The 24,184-nt window shown below is 45.0% G+C and overlaps 1 protein-coding gene across 18 annotated transcripts in view; it reads left to right on the top strand.

Moving 5' to 3' along the window:
• The window catches only part of MAP4 (microtubule associated protein 4), a 142,966-nt gene that overhangs the window by 80,791 nt on the left and 37,991 nt on the right, over positions 1 to 24,184 (top strand). For 13 of the 18 annotated variants that reach the window (XM_053669153.1, XM_053669147.1, XM_053669145.1 and 10 more), the window contains 6 exons: positions 11,268 to 11,390; positions 13,153 to 13,266; positions 15,682 to 15,807; positions 16,344 to 17,273; positions 17,934 to 18,056; positions 20,051 to 23,386. In XM_053669153.1, the coding sequence (XP_053525128.1) occupies positions 11,268 to 11,390; positions 13,153 to 13,266; positions 15,682 to 15,807; positions 16,344 to 17,273; positions 17,934 to 18,056; positions 20,051 to 23,386 (4,752 nt within the window). The remainder of the gene's footprint in view (positions 1 to 11,267; positions 11,391 to 13,152; positions 13,267 to 15,681; positions 15,808 to 16,343; positions 17,274 to 17,933; positions 18,057 to 20,050; positions 23,387 to 24,184) is intronic. The other 5 variants (XM_053669155.1, XM_053669159.1, XM_053669158.1 and 2 more) reach the window with 1 other exon arrangement.

Raw genomic sequence — 24,184 nt, 5'->3', positions numbered from 1 at the left:
CACTGGTGCCGAACAGCAGAAACCCAGTGTGTTTTCTTATGCGCAAAGTAGCCTTTTCATTAGAGTGTCACCTGTCGTTTCCAGTTCACTGTCTGGTTTAAAACTCGTGTTCACTTTCCATTTTCTAATGTGAATTTAAGCCATTGCACTGTTTTTTTTTTTTTTAATTTTATTTATCTTTAGAAGGGAAGGAGAAATATCAACCAATATGAATGGTTGCCTCTCATGCGTCCCCTGCGGGGAACTGGCCTGCAACCCAGGCCTGTGCCCTGACCGGAAATCAAACCACGATCCTTTGGTTCGCAGGCCTGCGCTCAATCCACTGAGCTGCACCAGCCAGGGCCCTTTGTACTGTTTTTAATTCTCAGTATATGTATCAAAGTCTAGTCAGGAGACAGAAACCATGCAGCAACTCAAACGGAATTCACTACTGAGGGATAAAGAGAACTCTAAAGTGTGTAGGAATGGAAGATACGGGAGCAGTTACTACCCCTAGGACTCAGGTCGAGTACACGGAAAAGTTGGGAGGAGCACAATTCTCTCCCAGAGCTAGTTTCTTACCTTGGATGTCTCCATTGGATGGTGAAGATTTTTGCTGAGGCACTGATGTAGGTTAAGGCTGGCAAGCAGGAGGCTGTGTGCAGAATTGGTGTTGGGCCACCGGGAAGCCAGGTTGGGGCATTGGTGGAAACTGCCTGGGAAGATGCTCATGTGAGTGTCCACTGAAACCTGTTGGGGTGAGGACCATTGTGTGTTCTGCACCGCAGCAGAGCACCATGGGAGCAAGATGATGGAAAAGCAGCCAGGAAGCTGGAAGAGAAGCCCCCTCCTCCAGCAGCCTCCACTAAGCTTAACGTCGTGCCAACTGACAAAGGAGAGACATGTAATGAGGTCCAGCTCCATGATCACGAGTAAAGCAATGAAGGGGAGAGTGGAGCCGAGACGCAGTAACCCTTTGGCTGCTGTTATCAAGAGTCTGACTGTGACGTTAATTTTTGAGAGTGTACAGTAATGGGAAGAAGAAAGAAGAAGATGGTTAGAGTATATAAGGAAACACAAAACATATGTAAAGAGAAAAAAAGACAAAGCCATCCCAGTTCTCATCACAGTGATTAGTCACGAGACCGCAGTTGAGATCAGTGACTTCTTTCTTCTCTGGCCTATTTGAGAGTCCCCTTGCCCTCAGCTCAGATGCAGGCATTGTCTCCGCCAACACCCAATAGCAAGTCTGCAGCTGCTCCTCAAAAAGTAGAGATTGTCTGCAGAAGAGAGTGGAGATTTTCTCCAAAATTCTGGAAGGTTGGGCTGTGCTTCTCTGAACGGGGCATTCTGCGTCCCCATTTGTCATGGACACTTCAAATATGTTGGATTGAAGAAGTCCTTCCATGTGAAATATGTTGTCTACAACATTCAAAGAAGCACACCAAGTATTGTACCTTTTTATACATTGTTGATGATGTAACATCATTCACTTTGGAAGGGAAATTCTGACTTGCTTCAAGCCATTTATTTAAAAAACTTAATTGATTAGAAGGGCCCTTGAATTTTTGTGGTTTACCTCCAATCCTCTTCCTAAAGCCTCTGTATTAGCTACTTTCTACTCCTCAGACCCAGTTAACATAATGTCAGTACAGTGGACTAGTGTCGTATTGTTTGGAATGTCACAATGTCCAAGGTCTCTGAGCTGTATGAAGGTGGAACTGACGTAGCTCTAAGGCAAGGCTCATGTCTATGTAAAAGCAAAATGCTTCTGACGGTCCTTGCCAAATTGGTAGGGGAAAAAAGACATTATCCGGGCCCCTATTGGCTCCAATAAAGGTGCCATATCTGGGGCATCAGCTGCCAGGTGGAATAATCTCCTGGCTAAGTTAGATAGTTCACAGCCACTCACCAAATCCTTCTGACCTCTGCACAGGCCACACTGGTAAATGGGGATGTGAGAGATATCACCACTTTCGTTTCTCTTTGGTAGTGGCCTTATACTCGTTAGCTATCCTAGGGTTATAGTATTGCTTCTGGTTAAATATCTTGGTTTAGAGGGGAGGTTCCCGTGGATTCCCGGTTAGCCCCCTCCATAGCGACCCTTGTCGTTTGGCCAGCTAGTTGGTGGTGGAGAGCGAATACGGGAGTTCGGCCTGTTGTCACGTGTGCCTGTTTCCAGGGTATGTGGGAACTGAGGAGATGACCACAAAACAGGGCCACTGCGGGGTCCACTGTGAGTTGGCCCTGAGCCAAGCCCTCCACCTGGTGCCTGACCACTGTTAGCCCTCACTTTGACCGGGAAGCCACAGTGGCATTTTGGGTCCCCAGGAATTAGTAATCCCTGAAAGGTCTGGGTATTTCCTTTTCTCTGATCCGCAGTCACTGTAGTAAATGGGCTTTGGGGAAGCTTGGAGGAGGATTTGCAGTCCTTATGGAAACAATGCAGGATCCTTTCTGAGCAGGCTCTGGTTTGTGACCTGGTTTGGGTCTGGAACCCGGAAGGTAGGTTATGACTCGACCAGAGTGGTTGTTACCGTCAGAGGTGGAGCTTTCCCCTGCTGCACGGACCAGCCCACGTGTCCGTGGGCTGCCGTAACTACCACTCGAGGTCCTGGCGGGCTGGGGTGTTCTGATCACCGACGCAGCCCTGCTGCCTGTGTATGATAGACGGCACCTCCTTGTCTTGGCAAGTAAGTGCTGCCCCCAGGCTCCTGCTTTTCTAGGACCCCACAATCCCTGTCAAATACAAGGAATCCACTTCAGTGGTGACATCCCCCGTGGTCCTGCCTTGGGGTTATGACGTTACATGGCTGTAACATGGTAAAGTCATGTGAAATTCACATTTCAGTGTCCATAAACACAGCTTTGCCGGACAGCCATGCTTGTTTGTGTATCACCTGTGGCCGCTTCTGTGCTGCAGTGGCATTAGCTGGGTACAGCTGGACCTTGAAGGACATGGGCATTAGGGGCACCAGCGCTCCCCTGCCTCCCACGCAGCCGAAATGCTGCGTATGACTTCTGATTCCCCCACAACCTAACCACTAACAACCTGCTGCTGACAGGAAGCCTTGCTGATAACAAAGTATTATGCACTGTCTTTGTCTTACAATAAAGATAGAAAAGAGAAAAGGTTAAGACTGTCTGAGGAGGAAAACGTACAGTATTTATTGAAAAAAAATGTGTCTAAGTGGAACCGGCAATTCAAACTAGCGTTGCTCATGGGAACTGTGACAGATTATATGGCCTTCAAAGCCCAAAATATTTACAATATCTGTAATAATAGGTTAAATTGATAGAACGTGGGGGAACGTGTGTAGAAGTATATTCTAAGCATCTTCAACCAAGGAGGATAGGATGTAGTTCTTTATTGGCTGGAAGTGGCTCGAACGGGTCACTGAGTTGGTGCACTGAAATTTGGACTCAACACGTGGCCTATGTTTAATGAGGTAGAGATGCCAGAGCTTCCCTGGCGAGACAAAAAGGGAGGGACTCAAAGGCTCAGGGAGACAGGAATATTGGAGTGGACTGTGTATATGTGACCTAGATTGCACAAGAAGGCCCCGGAGGCACTGCTGTGACTAAGGTGCTGAGAAACACGTCCACGAGGGCAGCACCCGCACCCCTGAGCAGCTCTGTGACTCCTTCCCTCTGCAGTACGTACCCCTCCCCCAAGCCTGAGTCAGAGAACGTGCATCCGTAAAGGACCAGCACTTCCCCCCATTACTTCACCTGTTTGTCTTTAAATAACTGGATTTAAAAAAATGGAATCTAATTCACAGACTCTTTTATAGGGGAATTTTTTTTTTTGTTAATGCACTTTGGATTTTGTTTGTGTTTTAAAGGTGCTAGAGATTTAGGTGTGCTTATACCCAGAGGAGAAGCGAGGAAAGAAGGGATGCAAAAACAAGCCTAGCTGGGAGGTTGGCGGTCTGGACTGCAGGGGAGATAATCACAGGCATACGCGCTTAAGTGCTGTGCTAGGAAGGAGATAGACGTAGATTTCTCATATTCTCTAGTTTAGCTGTGTTTTTTTTTTTCAATTAAAAAAATTAAAGGTGGAGGATTACGCTTTCCTTATAAGTAAGAAGGAAAGTAACGACAGACTTACATAGTTAACTTTGCAGTAGAGGGAAAAGACAGTCAAATAATTTTATTTTCTGTAAAGTCAGAGCTCATATGTTGGCAGAGGATGCTGGACAGTAAATGTAAGAACCTCTTTGGAGAACAAGAAAGGAAGTAGTGTAAAGACACATGGTTTTATCGTGTACATACAGTGTGGTAGTAAATCCAGTGCCTGGGAGGTAGAAGGGGCCCCTGAAAACAGCGTAGTGTTTATGGCTCACTTCTGCCAGCGTGGGCCGTACTCTGGGCTCACGGCGGCATCTTGTACCTTCTTTTTGGGTGGAAGCAAAGCAAGCACACTCTGTAATGTGTTAGGACGCTTCCGAGACAAGCATGCTTGTTTGACTTACAGGGAACCGAAAAGAAACTGTTACCCCAGACGTCATCCTCTGTTCTGCTGGAGACCTTCAGCGGATGCTTCATTGTTTTCAGATGTAGTTAGGACTCTGAACTCTTAAAAAAAAAAGTCTTCCGGCCATTTTAGGGATGCGAAGTATTGTTAGTTTCAAATCAGAAAGGTCGGTGGGCTGTTTTTGCCTGTTGAGGGAAGAAAGACATCCTAATACAGTGGGGTAGGAACGTTTCATTGAAAAAGTGGAGCTGGCTGCAACTCTGAGGCGTTGGCTTTCCTCTGTCACTTAAACCTTTATTTTGAAGTAATTTCAATGTATAAAAAAAGTTGCAAGAATAGACTAAATCAAAGGACCTTTGTGATTTTTTTAGATTTACCAATCAATGACATTTTACCATAGTTGCTTTATCATTCTGTAATATATGTAGGGATGTACACACACTATTTCCCCAATCAATTCTGTTTTAGCTTTGTAATAAATAAAGAGATTTTCATATGTGTCTCTTACAGCGTCAACAGTAATTGAAAATGTCACATTCTGAAATTGCTCTGTCTTTCCAGTGAAGCTTGCTGGCCAGCATTAATTTTCTTCTTTTTCCATGTAATTTAAACATTATCGTACAATTTAACCCTTCGTGAAATATTGTATTATGTATTTTCTCTTTCTCAGATGGCTAAGTGTCTATCACAGAAATATTCACAAGCCCAAACTCTTGCCCTGGTGGCGGTGGGGGGCAGGTATGGGCGGAAGTTGCTGGAAGAGTGGTGGTTGTGCCTGAGTCTGTAGTGCAGTGGGCAGGGTGTGGACTAAGAGACTGGCAGGACTGGCCAAGAGACCAGAACTAGTGTAAGGCCTCCGTGATGTAGATGAGGACTTTGAGGTTCAGTTATCAAGTGGGTTAACTGAGGTCCCTCCAAAAATCTGGGACTAGAACCTGAGTCTTCTGCCCTGGTCTGTGGGTTTTTGTGTTTTTTCTGGTTTCTTTATCTGTTTACTTGTCTCCAGATAAATAGCAGAATTCTCTATGGATAATGTCTGTAAATGCTCTTAAGTCATCCGTTCTCAAACTTTTTACTATCAAGACAACTTTCACGCTTAAAAATTAGGAAACTTCTGAGGAAGGTGAACATGTTCACCTTTGAGGTGATGGTGTACATATGTGAAAATTCATCAAACTGTACAATTTAAAGATGTGCAGCTTATTTCCTATCAGTCGTGCCTCAGTAAAACTGTTTGTAAAGTTGTGAATGACCCCAAAGAGCTTTTATTTATATGGGTTATATCAGTATTTCCCAAACTGGATATTAACCTTGAGAGACTTTTAAACTGTTATTTTAAAATAACAACAATAAACTCAGTGTTAGTGTTAACATTTTAAATGTGCATAGCTTCCCCCCAAAAAGAGTTTAGTAGAGTTTAGTGGTCAGGCTTGTGTGTACATTTCTCTAATGCCCCTTAAGAAAGGCTCTGATGGCAGGCAGTGGCCCCCGCGGCCCGTCTGGCGCAGCACTGTCTGCGTTGAAGTGTATGACAAACTTCATGTATGCTTTGCATGTATGTGTCCTTAAGAAGAAGAGAATTTAGATAGTTTATTTTTTCCAGGTAACTCGCTATTCTTTTGATTTGTTATCAGATTTTGACAGATGGTGGTTTCTTCAAGGTTGTCGCAATGTAGAATCTGAAACAATGAACGTTTTGTATCCTGTTGTAGTAAACGCCATTGGTTTATTTGCACTTGGAATGCATTTTACCTGATAGATTTATTCTGGCTTTGATATTTAGATATTACTACTTAATCAGTTGGTACTTTTAATATTTTAGTCACTTGCCCTTTCTGTTAAATGCCCCAGTTTCCGAAAAATAGAAACTAGCCCCTATCTTTTCCCATTTTACTTTTGTAGGAGAACCAAGGTGTCTAGAGTTGTTTCCGTTACATTATGTAAATTGCCTTTTGTTTTGAATTCCATTTTTCATTCTTTTACTGAAATAGATTCTGGGTTGCAGTTATGCTAAAAAAAAACCCAAACCACGCACATTTATTCTGAAGGCTGTTCCTCCTGTGCAGGGGCGTCTGCCTGCTTTTGCTGTGGGTTTCTGGGAAGGAAATCAGGTCAGCAGCAGTGAATGAAGATGTGGGGGTGAGCCTCTGTGATTCTGGTCCCGCTCTATCATGAATTGTCATGATGGAGCTGGCCGTCCTCAGTGCTGCTCCCGAGAGCCCCTGTGGGTGGCGCTGCAGCGCCCCTGTGCCGGGGCACCAACCACTGCCATCACACCTTAAAGCCAGAGGTGCCCATTCCTTCTCCAGAACATGAGGGAATAGGGTACCCACTCATGGGTTTATACCAAAGGGTAAGAAATATAAGCAGAATAACTAGCCTTTTAAAGTTTATTTTAGAAATGCTAGACTGCCCTGATCGGTGTGGCTGCGTTGGGCGATGTCCCACAATGTGAAAGATCAGTGGTTCGAGTCCCTGTCAGGGCACATGCCTGGGTTGCAGGTTTGGTTCCCCAGTCGTGTGGAGGCCACCGATTGATGTTTCTCTCCCCCTCTTTCTCCCTCCTTTGGTTCCCCAGTCGTGTGGAGGCCACTGATTGATGTTTCTCTCCCCCTCTTTCTCCCTCCCTTCCCCTTGCTCTAAAAATACATAAACAAGTAAAATCTTTTAAAAAATGCAATTAAAAAAAGAATCATTTGAATTCTTTTGGGGCTCCTAATCCTTTTTATAAAGCTCTTCCCAAGAAGTTTGCTATGTAGTGTGAATTTATTAACTTAAATCATTCACCTAGAATAATGGAAATACAGCAACCCTCAGGTATCCAAGACCCTCTCCCAAGTCTAGTTTCTGAAGGAGTGCGCATCTAGGATGAATTGTTAGGCTTCATTCTTCTCTCCTTTTTCCCCAAACCGTTTCACATAGGTGAAGTCAGATTAAATGGTGCCGTGAAAATAATAGGTGACCTTGGGGGAGAAAACGTGCTTCTAGAGGCAGCCTGACGAGTTGTCTAATCCCTCGGGGGTTGTCCAGCCACTTCCCCCGCAGTTTGCCTGAAGATCAGCAGTAGTGGTGTCTCACAGGGATTTCTGTTTATTTATTTATTTCTATATAGTTTATTGATTATGCTACTACAGTTGTCCCATTTTCCCCCTTTCACTCCCCTCTACCCTGCACACCCCCTCCCACCTACATTCCCCCCCTTTAGTTCATGTCCATGTGTCACAAGTTCTTTAGCTTCTACATTTCCCATATATTCTTGCCCTCCCCCCGTCTATTTTCTACCTACCGTCTATGCTACTTATTCTCTGTACGTTCTTCCCCCCTTCTCCCTCTCCCTCTCCCCTGTTGCTAACCCTCCATGTGATCTCCATTTCTGTGGTTCTGTTCCTGTTCTAGTTGTTTGCTTAGTTTGTTTTTGTTTTTGTTTTAGGTGTGGTTGTTAATAATCGTGAGTTTGTTGTCATTTTACTATGCATGCTTTTTATCTTTTTCTTAGATAAATCTCTTTAACATTTCCTATAATAAGGGCTTGGTGATGATGAACTCCTTTAACTTGACCTTATCTGGGAAGCACTTTATCTGCCCTTCCATTCTAAATGAAAGCTTTGCTGGATAGAGCAATCTTGGATGTAGGTCCATGCCTTTTATTACTTGGAGTACTTCTTCTCAGCTCCTTCTTGCCTGTAAGGTCTCTTTTGAGAAATCAGCTGACAGTCTGATGGGCACTCCTTTGTAGGTAACTGTCCCCTTATCTCTTGCTGCTTCTAGGATTCTCTCCTTCATTTTTATCTTGGCTAATATAATGATGATGTGCCTTGGTGTGTTCCTTCTTGGGTCCAACTTCTTTGGGACTATCTGAGCTTCCTGGACTTCCTGGAAGTCTTATTTCCTTTGCCAGATTGGGAAAGTTCTCCTTTATTATTTGTTCAGATATCTTTTCCACTTGTTGCTCTTCCTCTTCTCCTTCTGGTACCCCTATAATTTGGATGTTGGAGCATTTAGAGGTGTTCTGGAGGTTCCTAAGCCTCTCCTCATTTTTTTGAATTCTTGTTTCTTCATTCTCTTCTGTTGATTGTTTCTTTCTTCCTTGTGGTCCACTCCATTGATTTGAGTCCCAGTTTTCTTTCCATCACTATTGATTCCCTGTACATTTTCCTTTATTTCACTTAGGGTAGCCTTCATTTTTTTCATCCAATTTGTGATCAAAATCAAGCAGTTCTGTGAGCATCCTGATCACCAGTGTTTTGAACTGTGCATCTGATAGGTTGGCTATCTCTTCGTCACTTAGTTGTATTATTTCTGGAGTTTTGATTTGTCCTTTCACTTGGACCTTTTTTCTGTTTGTTTTGATGTGCCTGTTACATAGTGAGGGGCAGAGCCTTAGGTGTTCACTAGGGTGGGGCAACCCAGCCTCTGGGTTGTGACCCTGTATGTGGGGTAGGGTCTGAGAGGGAACAATGGCGCTTGCTCCACTCTCTGCTGGATTTCAGTCACTTCCACTGCTTCCCTCAAGCAAACTGGGCCCTTCTGGTGCTGATTCCCAGGTGGGTCGGTTTGTGTACTTCCTGGGACCCTGTGGGTCTCACAAAGGAACTCTCCTGTGAGGCTGGGAGTCTCTCCCAGAACCTCAGCCCCCATAGGTGTTTTCAGTCTGTGTTTTGAGGCTTTATTTCCCCTTGGAACCCTGGGTTGCCCGGTCTGTCTCGCTCCCCAGTTTCGCCTGGTTTATCTGTGTGTGAATGTGGGACCACCTGGGGTCTGCCAGCCATGCCACTTTGTCAGGACCCTGCTCCACCTGGCCGCCTGACTCTGCTCCTCCTACTGGTCTGAGTGAATGTTTCTTCTTTAACTCCTTGGTTGTCGAACTTCCATATATTTCAATTTTCTGTCAGTCCTGGTAGTTTTTTTTTTGTTTGTTTCTAAATTTTTGTTGTCTTTTTTTTTTTAAGATTTTATTTATTTATCTTTAGAGGGGAAGGGAAGGAGAGAGGGAGAGAAACATCAGTGTGTGGTTGCCTCTCTTGTGTCCCCTGCTGGAAACTGGCCTGCAACCCAGGCCTGTGCCCTGACTGGGAATCGAACCATGATCCTTTGGTTCTCAGGCCTGTGCTCAATCCACTGAGCTACACCAGTCAGGGCCATTGTCTTTATTTTTGGTTGGGTGAGGAGGCACGGTGTATCAACCTACACCTCCATCTTGGCCAGAAGTCTTCACAGGGATTTAAAAAAACTGATTTTAGAGGGAGGGGAAGCAGGAGAGTGGGGGCGGCGGGAGAAAGAGAGAAAGAAACATTGATTTGTTGCTTCACTTATTGATGCATTTACTGGTTGCTTCTTGTACGTGCCCTGACTGGAGATGGAACCTGCAACCTTGGTGTATCGGGACAGTGCTCTGACCAACGGAGCTACCGGCCAGAGCCTCTCATAGGGATTTTAATTGGAATTTCTCTAACAACTAATGATGATGAGTTTATTTACATGTGTGTATTATCCATTTATATAGTTTCTTTGGTGAAAATGTCCATTAGAATACTTTGCTCATTTTAAAGTTAAATTGTCTTATAATTGTGAAGAGATTTCTTTTTTCCAAGTGTTTTTATTATTAGATTCAACAGACAAAGAATATTTTAATAAATATATAATCAGAACAAATAAAATATAGGGAAACAGAAAATAAAAACTGTATACACAGTTCATTGAAAGTAACAAAAAGTTAGATTGAAATAGCTACTTTTCCTATATTAAATGCCTAAACACAGTTTTGAACAAATACTGTATACCAATATTTAAGTTATGTATAAATATTACATTTTTAATGTGATGAATGAATTTGTTAAAATTTATCTAATGTAGATTGTAATTATAATTGGATTATGAGAGATTTTAATCTCTTCTGCATACAGGTCCTGTATTAGATATATGACCTGCAAATATTTTCTCCCAGTTTTGGCTTTTCTTTTAATTTCTTAATGGTATTGTTGAAAAGCAGAAGATTTAAATTTTGATGTCCAGTTTATCAATTTTTTTTTTTATGAATTGTTTTTGGTGACAATCTAAGAAACCTTTGCCTTTGCCTTACCCAGAGTCACAGGGACTTTTCTCCTATGTTTTCTTCTATAAAGTTTTTTTAGTTTAGCTCCTTACATTTAGGTCTTTAATCCATTGGAGTTGTTGTTTATGGTGTGAGGTAAGTGTTCAGTTGTTTCTGTACCATTTGTTGAGACCAGTGCATTCTCTCCCCATCCCAGTTGTGTTGGCATCTTTGTTAAGAACCAGTTGATCGGCACTGCGTAGGTTTTGTTTCTGAACGCTGCCTGTTCTGTTTATCTGGTGTGAGGTCTCTACCACACCGTCCTGGTGACTGTGTGTTTGTAGGAACTTTTGTAATCAGGTCATGCAGGTTCTCCAGCTTGCTGTTTTTCACGTTTGTTTTGGCTTTTCTATGTTTTTTTATATTTCCATATGAATCATGGAATGATGTTGTTGGTACCTTAAAAAAATTCTGCCGGGATTTTTCATTGTAATTGCCTTTACTCTATTGGCCCATTTAAGAATGGTTTTCTTAAGAATATTGAGTCTGGCATTTATGAACATAATATAGCTCCCCATTTCTTTGGATCTGGCTTTTAAAAAAAATTGTAGTGACTCGAAATGATGCCTTTGACAATTTTGTTCAATGTAAAGTTTTTTGTCAAAGGCACTAGCAGGTATGATTGTGTTATATTGTACTACTTGTAATACTTAACAGAAACTCTAGTGGAGGGAAAAACAATGGTACTTTGTAACTTTTGTTTCATTTTCCTATTTCCAGGGTCTCCAACTGAATTCCTTGAAGAGAAAATAGCCTACCAGGGATATCAGAACAACCAAAACTGGCCAGAAAGTACAAACTTCTGCTTTCAACCCGAGCAAGTGGTGAATCCTATCCAGACTGGTGAGTAGGCTTGTCTGTGACTGCTGAGTGTAAGCCATGATGCAGTCATGAAGAATCCACAACCACTACTCAGATAAAAGCATTTTAGCCCCAAACAGCTTGTCACGGACAATCGAGGTACAGTTATTAACCCTGAACATGTAGGTGATCCTTACTCCTCACTGTTTATCTGGTCTTTTGCACACGTGCCTCTGGTTCTCTCCCTTTCAAAACTTGAATTGAGTAAATTAACTGAAATTTGTATTCATTGAACCTTAATGCGTCCAAAAGGAATTATAATAATACTAGCATCATTTGCTTTTTTTTCCTTTTTATTGAATTTATCGGGGTGGCACTGATTAACAAAATTGTACAGGTTTCGGGTGCACAATTCCATAACACATCATTGGAAGGTTTTCTTAGGCTCTGCTGAGGAAGAAATGCCAATCAGCCACGAAGTTAGGCAGTGTAGAGCTTCATTGGGGTTTGCGCCCCGGGCCAGGTTCCCAGGTCCTCGGAGTGGGGCCGGGGAAGTCGTGCCCCAGCAGGGAATGTGGCGGGGTTTTATTCTGGTTGGCTCTCTTTGTGGGAGCTGGGGATTGGTCCCCTTTGAACAAAGTGGCAATATATCATTGGTGGTTCTCCTTGGGCTCAGGTTGCTATGTGGATAAAGCCCACCCTTTCGGCTCCCTGGTTTGACGTCAGCCGTCTTTTCTGGGTTGTAGTTCGGCCGCCATTTTGTCCTACCCCGCCCATCCTGACAATCATCTGTCCACTGTATGGTGTGCTCACCACCTCAAGGGAAGTCTCCGTCCATCAGCATTTAATAGCACCATTTGTTGAGTGCCCATTTTGTGCCACAGTACTCCAGCTGTTCTGTTTTAAAGATTTTATTTATTTATCTTTAGAGAGGGGAAGGGAGGGAAAGAGAGAGGGAGAGAAACATCAATGTGTGGTTGCCTCGTAAGTGCCCCCTACTGGGCACCTGGCTCACAACCCAGGCATGTGCCCTGACTGGGAATCAAACTGGAAACCCTTTGGTTTGAAGGCCAGCACTCAATCCACTGAGCCACACCAGCCAGGGTGCTATAGCCTTTATATACGTATTATTTCATTTTTTAAGAGAGTTTTTTAGAAAAGGGGAAGGAAAGGAGAGAAAGAAGGAGAGAAACATCAGTGTGCAGTTGCCCCTCCTGTGCCCCCTACCAGGGGCCTGGCCTACAACCCAGGCATGTGCCCCGACTGGGAACGGAACTGGTGACCCTTTGGTTTTCAGGCCCTCGCTTAATCCACTGACCTCACCAGGCAGGGCTATATACATATTATATATGTTTCTTACCTAACTTCCAAATATATATTATCCTCATTTTACAGAGTAGAAAACTAAGACTTATACCCACTTTTTATAAAAATTCAAACCAATCTGTGGATACAAAAAGCATAAGTGCATTTGTCTAGACCTGGAAGCGGTGGAAGGAAGGGCTTGTCGAAGGGCCTCAGAACAGTGGCCTCAGAGCCTCCGTGTCACAGTCAACCAACCTGAGAGCCCAGCTTATTGTTTCCACCTATATATGGGTGTTTTTTGCCATCAAACTTATAACAGACACAAAGCTGATTTCCAATTAGTGAATATTTATTGATTTGTTCCATACAGTGACATTATTTCAATTTCTTTAAGTTACTATTGACAACACACGTGTAACTAATCAATACTCATTGGGTAATAAGGAACGCTTTCTCTTAGTCATAGTCACCGGGACCTTCAACCCTCTCTTTATTCCAGACCCCTTTAAGGTGCACCGTGATGATGACCTGGAGGATCTGCTCTCTTTCCCCAGCGCACCAACCAGTGCCTCAGCCTTTACGCCACAAAACAATCCCCTGGAAGACAGTTACGGTAGGACTGCCCCACAGCTGGGTTTATTTCTTGAGGCAGTTAATGTGGCCTTCACTCCATCACCCTCGAAATGAACCTCTAAGCAAAGCCATGTTTAGGGGTTCTGGCCGGGACAGTGTGATTTCTAGATCAGTCCTGGGGGAGGATGCAGTCGGGGTCTCTGGTCGCTCACCTCCCGTCACAGGATCTTGAACCCCATGTCCTGGAGCCAGACTCTGTCTGCAGGTTTTACTCCCTCGTGGCCTTGGGCAGGTTTTGTCCTCCCCACTCTTTGGTTCTTCATCTATAAAATGGGGCCAAAAGTAGTTCCCACCTGAGAGATGCAGTGATGATTGAATCAAATTATGCAGAAACACTTAACATTGTGCTCATTACATAGTGAACATGAACAGATCTGGTTTATCAGTGAGTAGTCTCCTTGTTTCTGGTTTTATATAACTTTTTTTTTTTAATCTTTTGAAGGGAAGGGAAGGAGAGAAATGTCAATATATGCTTGCTTCTGGTGCATCCCCTGCTGGGAACTGGCCTGCAACGCAGGCATGTGCCCTGACTGGGAATCGAACCTCAATCTTTTGGTTCGCAGGTCCGCGCTCAATCCACTGAGCTATACCAGCCAGGGCCTGGTTTTGTATAACTTTTAACATGAGTGTGGCCAGGATATCGGAGGTGAAACAGAATTTACTTCTACTCATCTTCGGTTTTTAGCTGGACCCTAACGAAAAGATAGATTACCAAGAGAAGAACAGTTTATTAACACACGTACTGTACATCACACAAGAGAAAAGTAACTCAAGGTGATTGCTTAAAGTCTCTGTTTCTGTAACATCTTCAACAAACAACAACAACAACAATAAATTTGTTGACAGGAAAAGGAAAGCAAGTTTAGGTTTCTAAGAGTGGCAGTCCGTACATAAACGTACGGGAGGGAACGAGTGGGTTTGTTCATAGGCTGCTCTGGTGCCCTCTCAGGATGGTAAGAGTTTAATCTCCAGTAAAAGGAGAATTTGTATCCTGCCTCTAGGCAGAAAGTGGGCAGCTTTTTCTGAGTTTGCTGCTTCTTAATTGCCTTCAGCTCAAAATAATCTTTCAGTCAAAGAGGCACATTTTGGGGTGGCATATTCTGGTTCCCTCCAGTAGCCAGCATTGGCAAGCCCACGTCAAACAGTGTGTATAATTCTGTGTTTGTAAAGATCCTGGCCAACGGTGCTGCATGGAGGCTTTTCTTTGGACTCTTGGGAAAAGGATATTAAATGAGTTGCTATCCAGCTAGTCTCCTGATGCTTTGATTTTTGGCTTTGACTCCTATTTTTTCCCAGCTCATTAGTCGCATTAGTTGAGTCATTTAGTTGCATGGACTTCTTTCTTCAAAGCATCTTTCTTCTCTGACTTCATGCTCCCTCTGCTTTTCCACACAGTGAACCCCTGTCATACCCCTGTCATTTCACACTAGACCACCTCATGGTCTCACAGCAGAATTGCTGCTCCCCTTTAAAGTCCTTTCTGAGCAGACCTGCCATGCTGATTGCCCCGAGTCCCTCTTCTGAATTTGTCGTCTCATTCTCTTAGTGAAGACCTTAGGGCATCCTGTTTGTTTTTTTTGTCTCTTGAAGTTTAAATTTCTCTGGCTTTCCAGATCCCCCCCCCCCCCCCCCCACCGTTTGTCTCATTTTATTTTCCCTTGCTGGTGTGCGAGATCTGTTTGACTCAGATGGTCTCAGTCCAAGAAACATTTGCGTCCTGTTGGCATCTTCATTTTTTTTTCTGTGTTTTTCATCCTTGAAATGGACTATTCTCTTCTCTCTTCCTGCTCTTGCTTCTCCTCCAAAGCCTTTCTGGTCCTTGTGGTTGTTTTTAAACTCATATCACTTAGTTCATGCTACAGGTTTTGTATTATTTTATCTCTGCGAAGGATCTTGCCTCTCCTGCTAAATTGTAATAATCTTGATGGCAAGGGGTTATTATATCCCCTATTGAGTCTGGCAGTGAACCATAATAATCCTTTGACATCATCTAGTTGTTAATAATTTACCAAGCATTTCCGACAGGTTGTCTTCTAATTTGGAAAGGTAGGTATTAATCTCTTTTTAAGGAGGGAGGAAATTAGGACCCACAGTTCCTTACTACACGTTGTGTTGTATTTGTGATATTGGAGCTAGAGCTCGATCTTGGGTTTTTGAATCTTTGTAATACACTCTCAGAGGCTGATACGTGGCACAGCAGGGGTTTGGTGACATAACACAGGCTGTTAATTAGCCGGAAACTGGAGAATGTCTACAGTGCTTAATTTAAAACTTTCTTGCTTTGTTTTTCATAGGTCCTTAGGTCTCCATCTTTAAAGCTTATTTTAAATACCAAATGCCTTCCCTGCAATGTTGACTGAGTTTTAAAGACATCTTTGTTTGTGTTCGTTATCAGGTCTGTTTCCCTGTGACACATTTGCTCCTGCAGTGCTTGTGCCTCAGATCTGTCCTGTGGGACCCCCAAACTCTCCCCATGCTGGGGTCTTCCCAGAGGCCTCACAACCTCTGCAGCCCGCAGCATGTAAGTCATTGGAACCTCCCTCTGTCGGTTTGTGGTTACAGTACCAATAATCAGTCACCAGATATAGTTTTTAGCAGCACACAGCAGCATAGATAAAAATGTTAGAATGGCCACAAATTTTTTTAAACTTACTATTACTGATTTTACAGCTAGAGGAATAAAGTTGTAGTTGACATATAAGACTTGGGATAAATGAGCAAAGAAAATCCCTTTTTAATTCGGTGCAGATTTAAAATTCAAGGGTTCCACTGGTCCCCTTTCTGACACTAACTGTGTGGTGTGGTGTTTTTCTTTAACCTTGAGTTTTTTCTCTTCTTTGCCTTTTCTCTCCACTATTTGTTCTCCCAGTAGCCTGTTCTTCTCAGTACAGGGACTGTCAGAGGAGGCAGATGCGTTAACCACACAGCTTCTTAGTTATATTTAGGGTGTTAGGCTCACAAAAGCCAGATGTCCCTGTGCTCTAAGAAAGTGTGTTTTGAATGCAGAGCCATGGGCAGACAGTGATGGGCCCTAAATGTCCAACGTGTTTCCCTCAGGGCCAGCCGAGGAGGCAGAAGTGGCATCAGCAGAAGAGAAGGCCCCAACAGAAGCATTGGAAATCACGATGGGACTGAAGTCTGCTGATAGGGCACCATCTAGAGAAACAGAGGTGGCCCTGGCTAAGGACACAGCTCCAATCACAGAAGCAGAGGTGGCATTGGCCAAAGATGTGGAACCACCTACCAAAGAAGATGTGGCATTTGCCCAGGACATGGAATCGTCCATCAGATCAGGTGTGACTGTAGTCAAGGACATGGCACTCCCTACAGAAACAGAGGAGACCCCAGCCAAGGACGGAACACTATTCAAAGAAACAGAGAGGGCACCACTTATAAAACTGGATTTCACACCAGCTGAGGGCATGGGATCACTCTCAGAAACGGGGATGACACTGGCTAAGGATGTTGTGTCATCTGCAGAAATAGCCTTGACCAAGGAGTTGGCCTTGTCCTCACAAACAGAGGTGGCCCTGGTCAAGGACATGACTCCATCCCCAGAAACAGAGGTGGCTCTGGTCAAGGACATGACTCCATCCCCAGAAACAGAGGTGGCTCTGGTCAAGGACATGACTCCATCCCCAGAAGCAGAGATGGCCCTGGTCAAGGACATGACTCCATCCCCAGAAACAGAGGTGGCTCTGGTCAAGGACATGACTCCATCCCCAGAAGCAGAGATGGCCCTGGTCAAGGACATGACTCCATCCCCAGAAACAGAGGTAGCCCTGGTCAAGGACATGGCTTCACCCCCCAAAACAGAGATGACCCTGGCTAAGGATGTTGTACCACCCTCAGAAACAGAGGTGTCACCAGTTCCAGTTAAAGACACAGAAGTTGTCCGACCGCAGGGAGAAATACGTGAGGTTTCCCAGTTAGAACCTCTCCAGAACGAAGGGCATTCGACTGCACCTACTTCCATGATTTTACCAGGTACGGGCTTACGTTTACTCTCAGTGTTTCTGTCTACCAGCACGTAGTCTCCAGAAGGGCAAGGGGCAAGCCCCGTGCCAGGTAAAATAAAGACAGTACTTTGCAAATCTATATACATTCTGCTCCCCCAGACATTTACTTCTCACCTTCACCCTCCTCCAACACCTCCTTCATTCTTACTCGTTGCTGACCTTATTTTTCTTATAATCCACTAAGCAGTGAGAGAGGACATTCACAACCTCTCCCGCCTCCTCGGCCTAACTGCTTGTGACTGTGTTCAGAGACTCCTGTTACTGGAAGTGAACCCCCCAGGTCCTCATTGAGGCCGCCTCTCTGTTTTGTGCTAGATCCCATCTCTCCCTGCCTACTTCAGCGTGTCGCCCTGGCTGTCCTCTCCTTTCTTGCCTCTCTCCGGTGCTTGTCCCACTCCACTGACTCTTTCCCACTAACCTACCAACACTTCCTACTTTCCCCATCTTAAAAACAAACCAACAAAAGCCCTTTCAGCTCCACCTTCCTGCTACCACTTCCTTTTCAGCTGACCCAGCAGGGGCGTCCCTTATTCTTCAACCACTGTTCCTGCTTCCAGTTCCTGGAAGGTGGAGAAATTGTTGAATTGTGCTTCTCTGAAACCTGTGTGGTTTTTACTGTCATCTTTAGAACCAGTCACAGCCACCGGCCAAAAGTTCAACTTGCCAACAGATGAGGCATCTGTGTTAGAGAAACTAGAGCAAAAGAAACCATTCGGTAGTCAACCTTCTGAGTTTCCTTCCGAGACCTCAGGTAAGTCAGGAGAATGAATTGGGCCCTCTGGAACCACTGAAACTGGGGTGGTGGTGATTGGCAGGGCCATTTACGAGGTCAGGTCTCTTCTTTAGATAGGCTTTGTCTTGTCTAGGCAGCAAGTCAGCTCATCACATACTTTTAAGTGAGCACTACGCCAACTCAGGACACCTAAGTTTTAATCCAGGTCAGCTGTCCACTGTTCTGCGCCGTGTGGTCTTAAGTGGGTTAGTTAACTTGCCTCATTTACCCAGGAATATTGCAGTGTTCTATGCACCCTTGCAGGTTTCAGTGTGGTTCACAGCCCAGCAGCTTCGGAGTTGTCTGGGAGCATGTGAGAATTTTGTGATTTTGGGCTCCACCTCAGACCTTCAGAATCATAATATGCATTTTCACAAGTTTTCCAGATGATTCTTATATACATTAAACTTTGAGAGGCACTGCTCTCAGATACTCCCTAGTTTAAAGCTCAATTATTCAGTGAACTTAAAGATTATATGCTTTTTACTGTAAGCCTGAAACATGTACAAATCAACTTGATTCTCAGCTTACTTTTCTGTGACTGATTAGAATGTGTGAGCTGGAGGGCAGGGACCATGACTGATTTTGCTTATGGTCTGTAGTGCTTTGCACACTCTAGCACCAGGAAGGAGCAAAATAAACATTTGTATTTTTTAAAAATGTTGTTCTAGTGATTCAGCATACCAGTAAAAATGTATCAGTTTTTATTGTGTATAAAATACACCGTGCTAAAGCACACAGGTGCTTAAGTCCAGGTCCTGGCCGTTGTGTGGTTATGTTATAGCCAGAGCAGCTGTAATGTAATGGTTCAGAGAACTTCTCAAAGAAGTTCCCAGGCATGAACTCTGAAAGCAAAGATTTATATAATCTAATTAAGTCACATAACAGATGGCACCAAAGAACTGCTGATCAGTTGCTGGATTAAATGGTATAAATGTTGTAGGTGCAAGAGCCTAGCAATGTTTTTGAGAGAAGCTGTAATTGACCTGAGGTATTGAATGAAAGGTAGGATTTGGAGGACTTTGGAGGGGTAACGACAAAAACAAAAGGTACTGTTTAAGTATTTTAATAGTCCCTGAAGCCATCTCATGGGGTCTGACTTGGTAAGGGCTGTCCTAGACCTGCTCTTCGTGGGCTCTTCCTGGGGTCCCAGGTCCGTGCGGCATTGACTTGGAGACAGGAGGTTGGCCCAGCTGACTTCCTGAAACTTTCCCGAGGACGTTTATCCCAGTTGTTTGAATTCATTATCCTACCTGGCATTATATATATTTAGGGACAGAACATTGAAATCTAACACATTTGTCTTAAAGTGGGACACTGCACTGGTTCCAGAGTGATGAGAATTTTTCTCTGACCACAAGGCTGATTCAGTATCTTTTTCTTTTTCCTTTTCCTCGTCTCCTAATTCTTCTTCTTCTTCTTTTTTTTTTTCTGTAGTAGGATAAGCCTGGCCTTCTGGTCTATTTCCCAGAATTGATCTAGTTAGTTTGATAATTAAGTAGTATAATATTGGTGGCAGACTCATAGAATTATAAACTGTCCAAGATCATACTTATTTCATTCAGTTATTAAATAAATGTCACCAAAAACAGATAGGAGCTTACCATTTTATTGCAGAATTGGGAATCATGTGCCTAATAACAATAATGACATATAAATAAGTATCAGTTGAGATTTATAGGTGGTAAGTGCTTATTATAGGGGTTAGAAAATCTCTGTATTTCTTTTTTTCAGTTTTAAATATTTTGTAAATATGTTTGAAAAAAATCTTTACTTGAGATGATCTTTGCTAAATGTTTGCTAATCCCAGTTAAGTTTGAGGAATGTTACCAAAAAAACCACTTTTTCTAAATGAATTAGTATGTGGGGTAGTGAAAATAGACTACTTAAATGAGTCACTAAATGGACTTTTTAAAAGAAACAATAACAAGGAGTTTTCTTTGTGGGATCTTGGCCACCTTCCTATATTGCAGGTACCCTTCCCACACAAGCCAAACAAGTGTGCAGGCCCAGTGACCGCAGGGCCGCCAGGCCCCGGCCTGCCAGGATCCCTCCTGAGCTGCTGGGAGGCTCTTCACGGAAGACTCTCGATCCTGGGCTGGGCCCCTGCTCTCTGCTGGAGTCGGGCTGGGTCTCTGGTTCACCTTCCTATGGTGAGCCTGGGAACACAAGGAAACCTTTTCATGTTGACTTCCTTGAACCCCTGAGGGATCTTGGCAGGGAGGCCTGGGATGTAGAAAGCACAGCAATGATGATGAAGAAGAAAAAGAAGAAACCAAAGCAAAAGAGATATTCTCAACCCCGGGCTGGGGGGCCTTGGGATGATGAGAATGCAAAAGAGCCCAAAGGTCATCCCTTTGCAGCCGACTCACAAAAGTCAGGTGCTCTCCCCAGCCAGTCTACCGCTGTGGGCGCCGAGTGTGGACCAGCATCCAGAGGAAACCTGAAAAGGGGATGTGCATTTGACTCCAGAGCAGCCAAACTGGCAGCTGAGAACTTTGTCTCAGAAGGCCGCAGTGTTCCTTTGTGTCCTTTGGAAGAACCCCCGAAAGCCACAGTAGATTCTCTGCTGAGTGTAGATGCAGAGGTCAAAGGTCACAAGTCAGGACCACAGAGCCAAGACACGAAATCTCTGCTGCCAGGTGAATGCAAATCACAGACTGCTCCCCACCTGGAGGGTCCGAGGGATAAAGGCCAGACAGTAGGCTCTGTGAAACTGGGAGGGCCCCAGACAGAAGTTTCTGCACACAAAGTAGAAATTCCTTTGGAGATCAGACCCCAAGATGGTTGCTTCCCTGTCTTGGACAAGGAGGCTATGGGAAAAGTTTTAAAACCCACAGCAGCAAAAGAACTGCCTAATTTGATACCCATTTTGACAGCCAGTGATCCGTTAGAAAGTAGTCTGCAAGAAGGGAATGGCGGAAGGAAAATGACTAAGCTGCAGAAGGACACACACAAAGAGTTCTCTGAAGGAGCTAAAGATGTTCAAGAACTTAACAAGGAAGTTTTTCCCAAGCAAAGACAAGAGACGAGCATCTTAGCTTCTGAGCAGCCACAGGACAAGGTTCAGGTTCCTGAGCCAGGGAATGAACCATTTAAGAAAATGGCAGGTGATGGCAAAAGCAGGAAGGGCAGGGGAAGTTCTGGGAAAGTGAGAGCTAGTTCTGGGAAGGTAAGGGCAAGAGCTGAGCCGATGGTCCTTCCAGACAGCCAGGGGGACGGCAGAGCCGTCCCTGCGCCAGGCGAGCTGGCCCCTAAAACCGAAAGAATGACTGCTCAGAGTGCGGAGCTGGGGCTGTATTCTTCCAAGCAGCCGGGGATCGCAGCTGATCTCCCCCAGGCAGTGGTTGTGCGGGAGCCTGAGAAGACAGCTGACCCTAGTGTGGCAAGTACCTTGCAGGCACTGATTCCTTTGGGAGCTGGGTCGGGCGTGACTCAGACTTCCAGTGCTACAACAGAGAGGGGAGCTGTGGCCATAGATCTGGGTGTCAGCAACCAGAGCAAGGAAGGAGGGTGTCCTTGGGTGGACCGTGAGACAGCTCCCTGGATTTCTGAGAAACCTAAAAAAAGAAGCAGTGAAGGCAAAAACAAAAAGTTTAAAAATAATTATTCCACACAGCCTACTGGGGTGGAGAGCAAAGAAGAAATCCTCAGCCCACCTTTTGCAGGGAAGGACGGAGGTGCTGAGGGCACTCTCCACCCAAACAGGGATTCAGGACTCACTTTCCCCGTAAGTCAGGAGCCTTTGTGCTCACAGACATTGAAGACGCCCACAGTGGAGGTAACTGACCGAAAGGGTAGAAATGTTGAGGTTAATTCTCTTGAGCTTGGGGCTGTTGGTGGGAACAAAACAGGCACAGTCAGGGATCCTGCTGTTAGTGAAGCAGCTACCAAGGTGACAGATGTGAGCTGCCAAGACCAAATCCAGGGGGCGGGACTTGTTCCTTCAGTGCTGCCCGGGGAGCAAAAGACAGACGCAGCCAGCGGGCACGCTGCAGTGGCTGACAAACCACCCAAAAGGAGTAATGATGGCAAAAGTAAAAAGAAAAATAGCTTTCCTGAGAAGCACATTTTGGAGAATAAGGCAGATGCAACAAAAAGACATGTTCCCGTGGAAGCCACGGGGGACCACAGAATAGAAGGAATGGGTTATGTGGATGAAAACAGAAATATCACATTTGCCTGCCCCAGAACACCCCCTGCGGTGATGAGTACTCAGTCAGCCCCTCTGAAGGCTCTGGACTCAGCAGCCTGTGAAAAGCTGCCCACTCCCACTCCTCAGTTAGTAAAGAAAGGTGATTCCTTTTCAGACACCTTGGCGGAAAGTAGGCAAGAGACAGCTCTGGCCCACATTTCCAAATTATCAGTGGTAGATAATTGCAGCAAAGATGGAGTCCCAGATCAAGAAAGATCCAAGGCTTCCTCTGCTGCTGTGCCCTTTGCAAGCACAGGAGGAGGTGTCCTGACTTTTACAGCGGCCACAGAAACAGTGAAGAGCCCTGGAGATAACCATCTAAAGAACAGAGGTGAGCTTGCTGACCCCATGAAAAATGAAGCAGGGACGGACGGAGGGCCTGTGGCCGGAGCGTCTGAGTCAGTGCCCAGCGGTGCATCTAAGCGTCCCATAGAGAAAATCACAGAAGTGACAAAGGAGCGCCCTTCTGGAGCGCCAGCAGAAGACCAGAGCCTGCCAGGTGAGCTCAGAGGCCTAGAAGTGTGTGCAGACAGGAGTAATTTCCCAGCAGATCCAGTAAACAAAAAGAAAGAGTCTGAGGCAGGTTCTGCTTCAGCTGATGTTCCTGGCTTACTGGGAGACAAATCACAGAAGCCCCGTGTCTGTGAGGACCAAACTGCTGACGGTAGCGAGTCTAGGGGCCCAGCTAGTTTGAATACGGCCGTGGATGTGACTGTTTCCCCTCCAAAAAGTCAGAAGGATAAATTGGAAGGAGTTAGCCTGGCTTCTAAAGCCACCGAAGGAGAAGATGCTTCCTCGCCAACACCACAACCGCAGTCAGATTCCTCGGAGGGCCCAGCTGGAGCTGCCCCTTCGAGGGTGGTAGATAACTTAGCAGTGACTGTTCCCAAGGGTCTTCAACCCCCAGAACCCAATGATAAGATCTTGGAGGCACCTGAGAAAATGACAGAGAAACTTGAATCAAAGGCCCTGGAAGAAGGGAAGAAGGAAGAAAAAAAAGTGGTGGAACCAATAAAAGGCTACATGAGGCCCACCAAGTCCCGGGGACTTCCTCCACCTCTGCCGAAGTCTGCAGCCCAGGAACGAGAGAGGGCCAAGCAAGCCAAGCCCGGCGGTATGAACCTGCCTCGGGGCAGCGTGTGTGCTTGTGGCTTTTGAGTCTGCATCGGGGAGGCAGAGAGCTCGTGCTGTGGTTCCACCCCAGCTCTAATCATCTTTGTTAATTGGTGATTTGTTGGCATGAAAAATGTATAACTGCTAATTACATGTTCTGCAGCCGAGGCATGTCTTGTGTCCAGCTTGAGGAGGCTGGTGACCTGGTTGCATGCCTTTCCTACCCAGCAGGGAACCTGGTTTTAGGCGAAGTTGAATTCAAACAGTGAATCGTTTAGCAGAAGGCCTACCACCAGCCACTGTCCTTAATTTTTTTTTAAAGTGTGCCTGTGTATGGAAAGTTTCCAGCCACATTTCAATCACTATTTTGTGTAAGGAGGAGAGAGCAGCCACGCCCAGCCGTGTGGAGTGGTGTTTATTTGTTAGTATGTGCAGGGATGGGAAGAAGCAGGAATGTAGTTGTGAGTGTGCGAAACAGAGTTTATTCTTGTATTACTATTAATTGTTGCATTACTGTATTGTATTAACTGGAAGCTTATGTTTGCCCACCGCTGTATATGTGTCTCATGCTGGTGGCAGTAAATATCGACACAGTTTTCAGGTTAAATGAAAATGCTCTGCCTTTGATGGGGAAATGGTGGCAGCCTCTGGCCGGCACCAGTAGGCACAGGCTGCACTTGTGTTTCTCTCAGTGGGCAGTGTCCCCCAGGGAGGAAGCCGCACGGTTCATAGCGTGTTGCTTACAGCCAGTGGCCCACGGCTGCCTGCGGGGTAGGGCTGTGGGCACAGTCCCTGCCCA

The sequence above is a fragment of the Artibeus jamaicensis genome, unplaced genomic scaffold (assembly GCF_021234435.1).
Source record: "Artibeus jamaicensis isolate MK-2021 breed Jamaican fruit bat unplaced genomic scaffold, CSHL_Jam_final contig_519, whole genome shotgun sequence".
NCBI classification, from domain to species: Eukaryota; Metazoa; Chordata; class Mammalia; order Chiroptera; family Phyllostomidae; genus Artibeus; species Artibeus jamaicensis.
The sequence above is the reverse complement of the archived record's forward strand: the minus strand, read 5'-3'. Positions and strand labels throughout refer to the sequence as shown.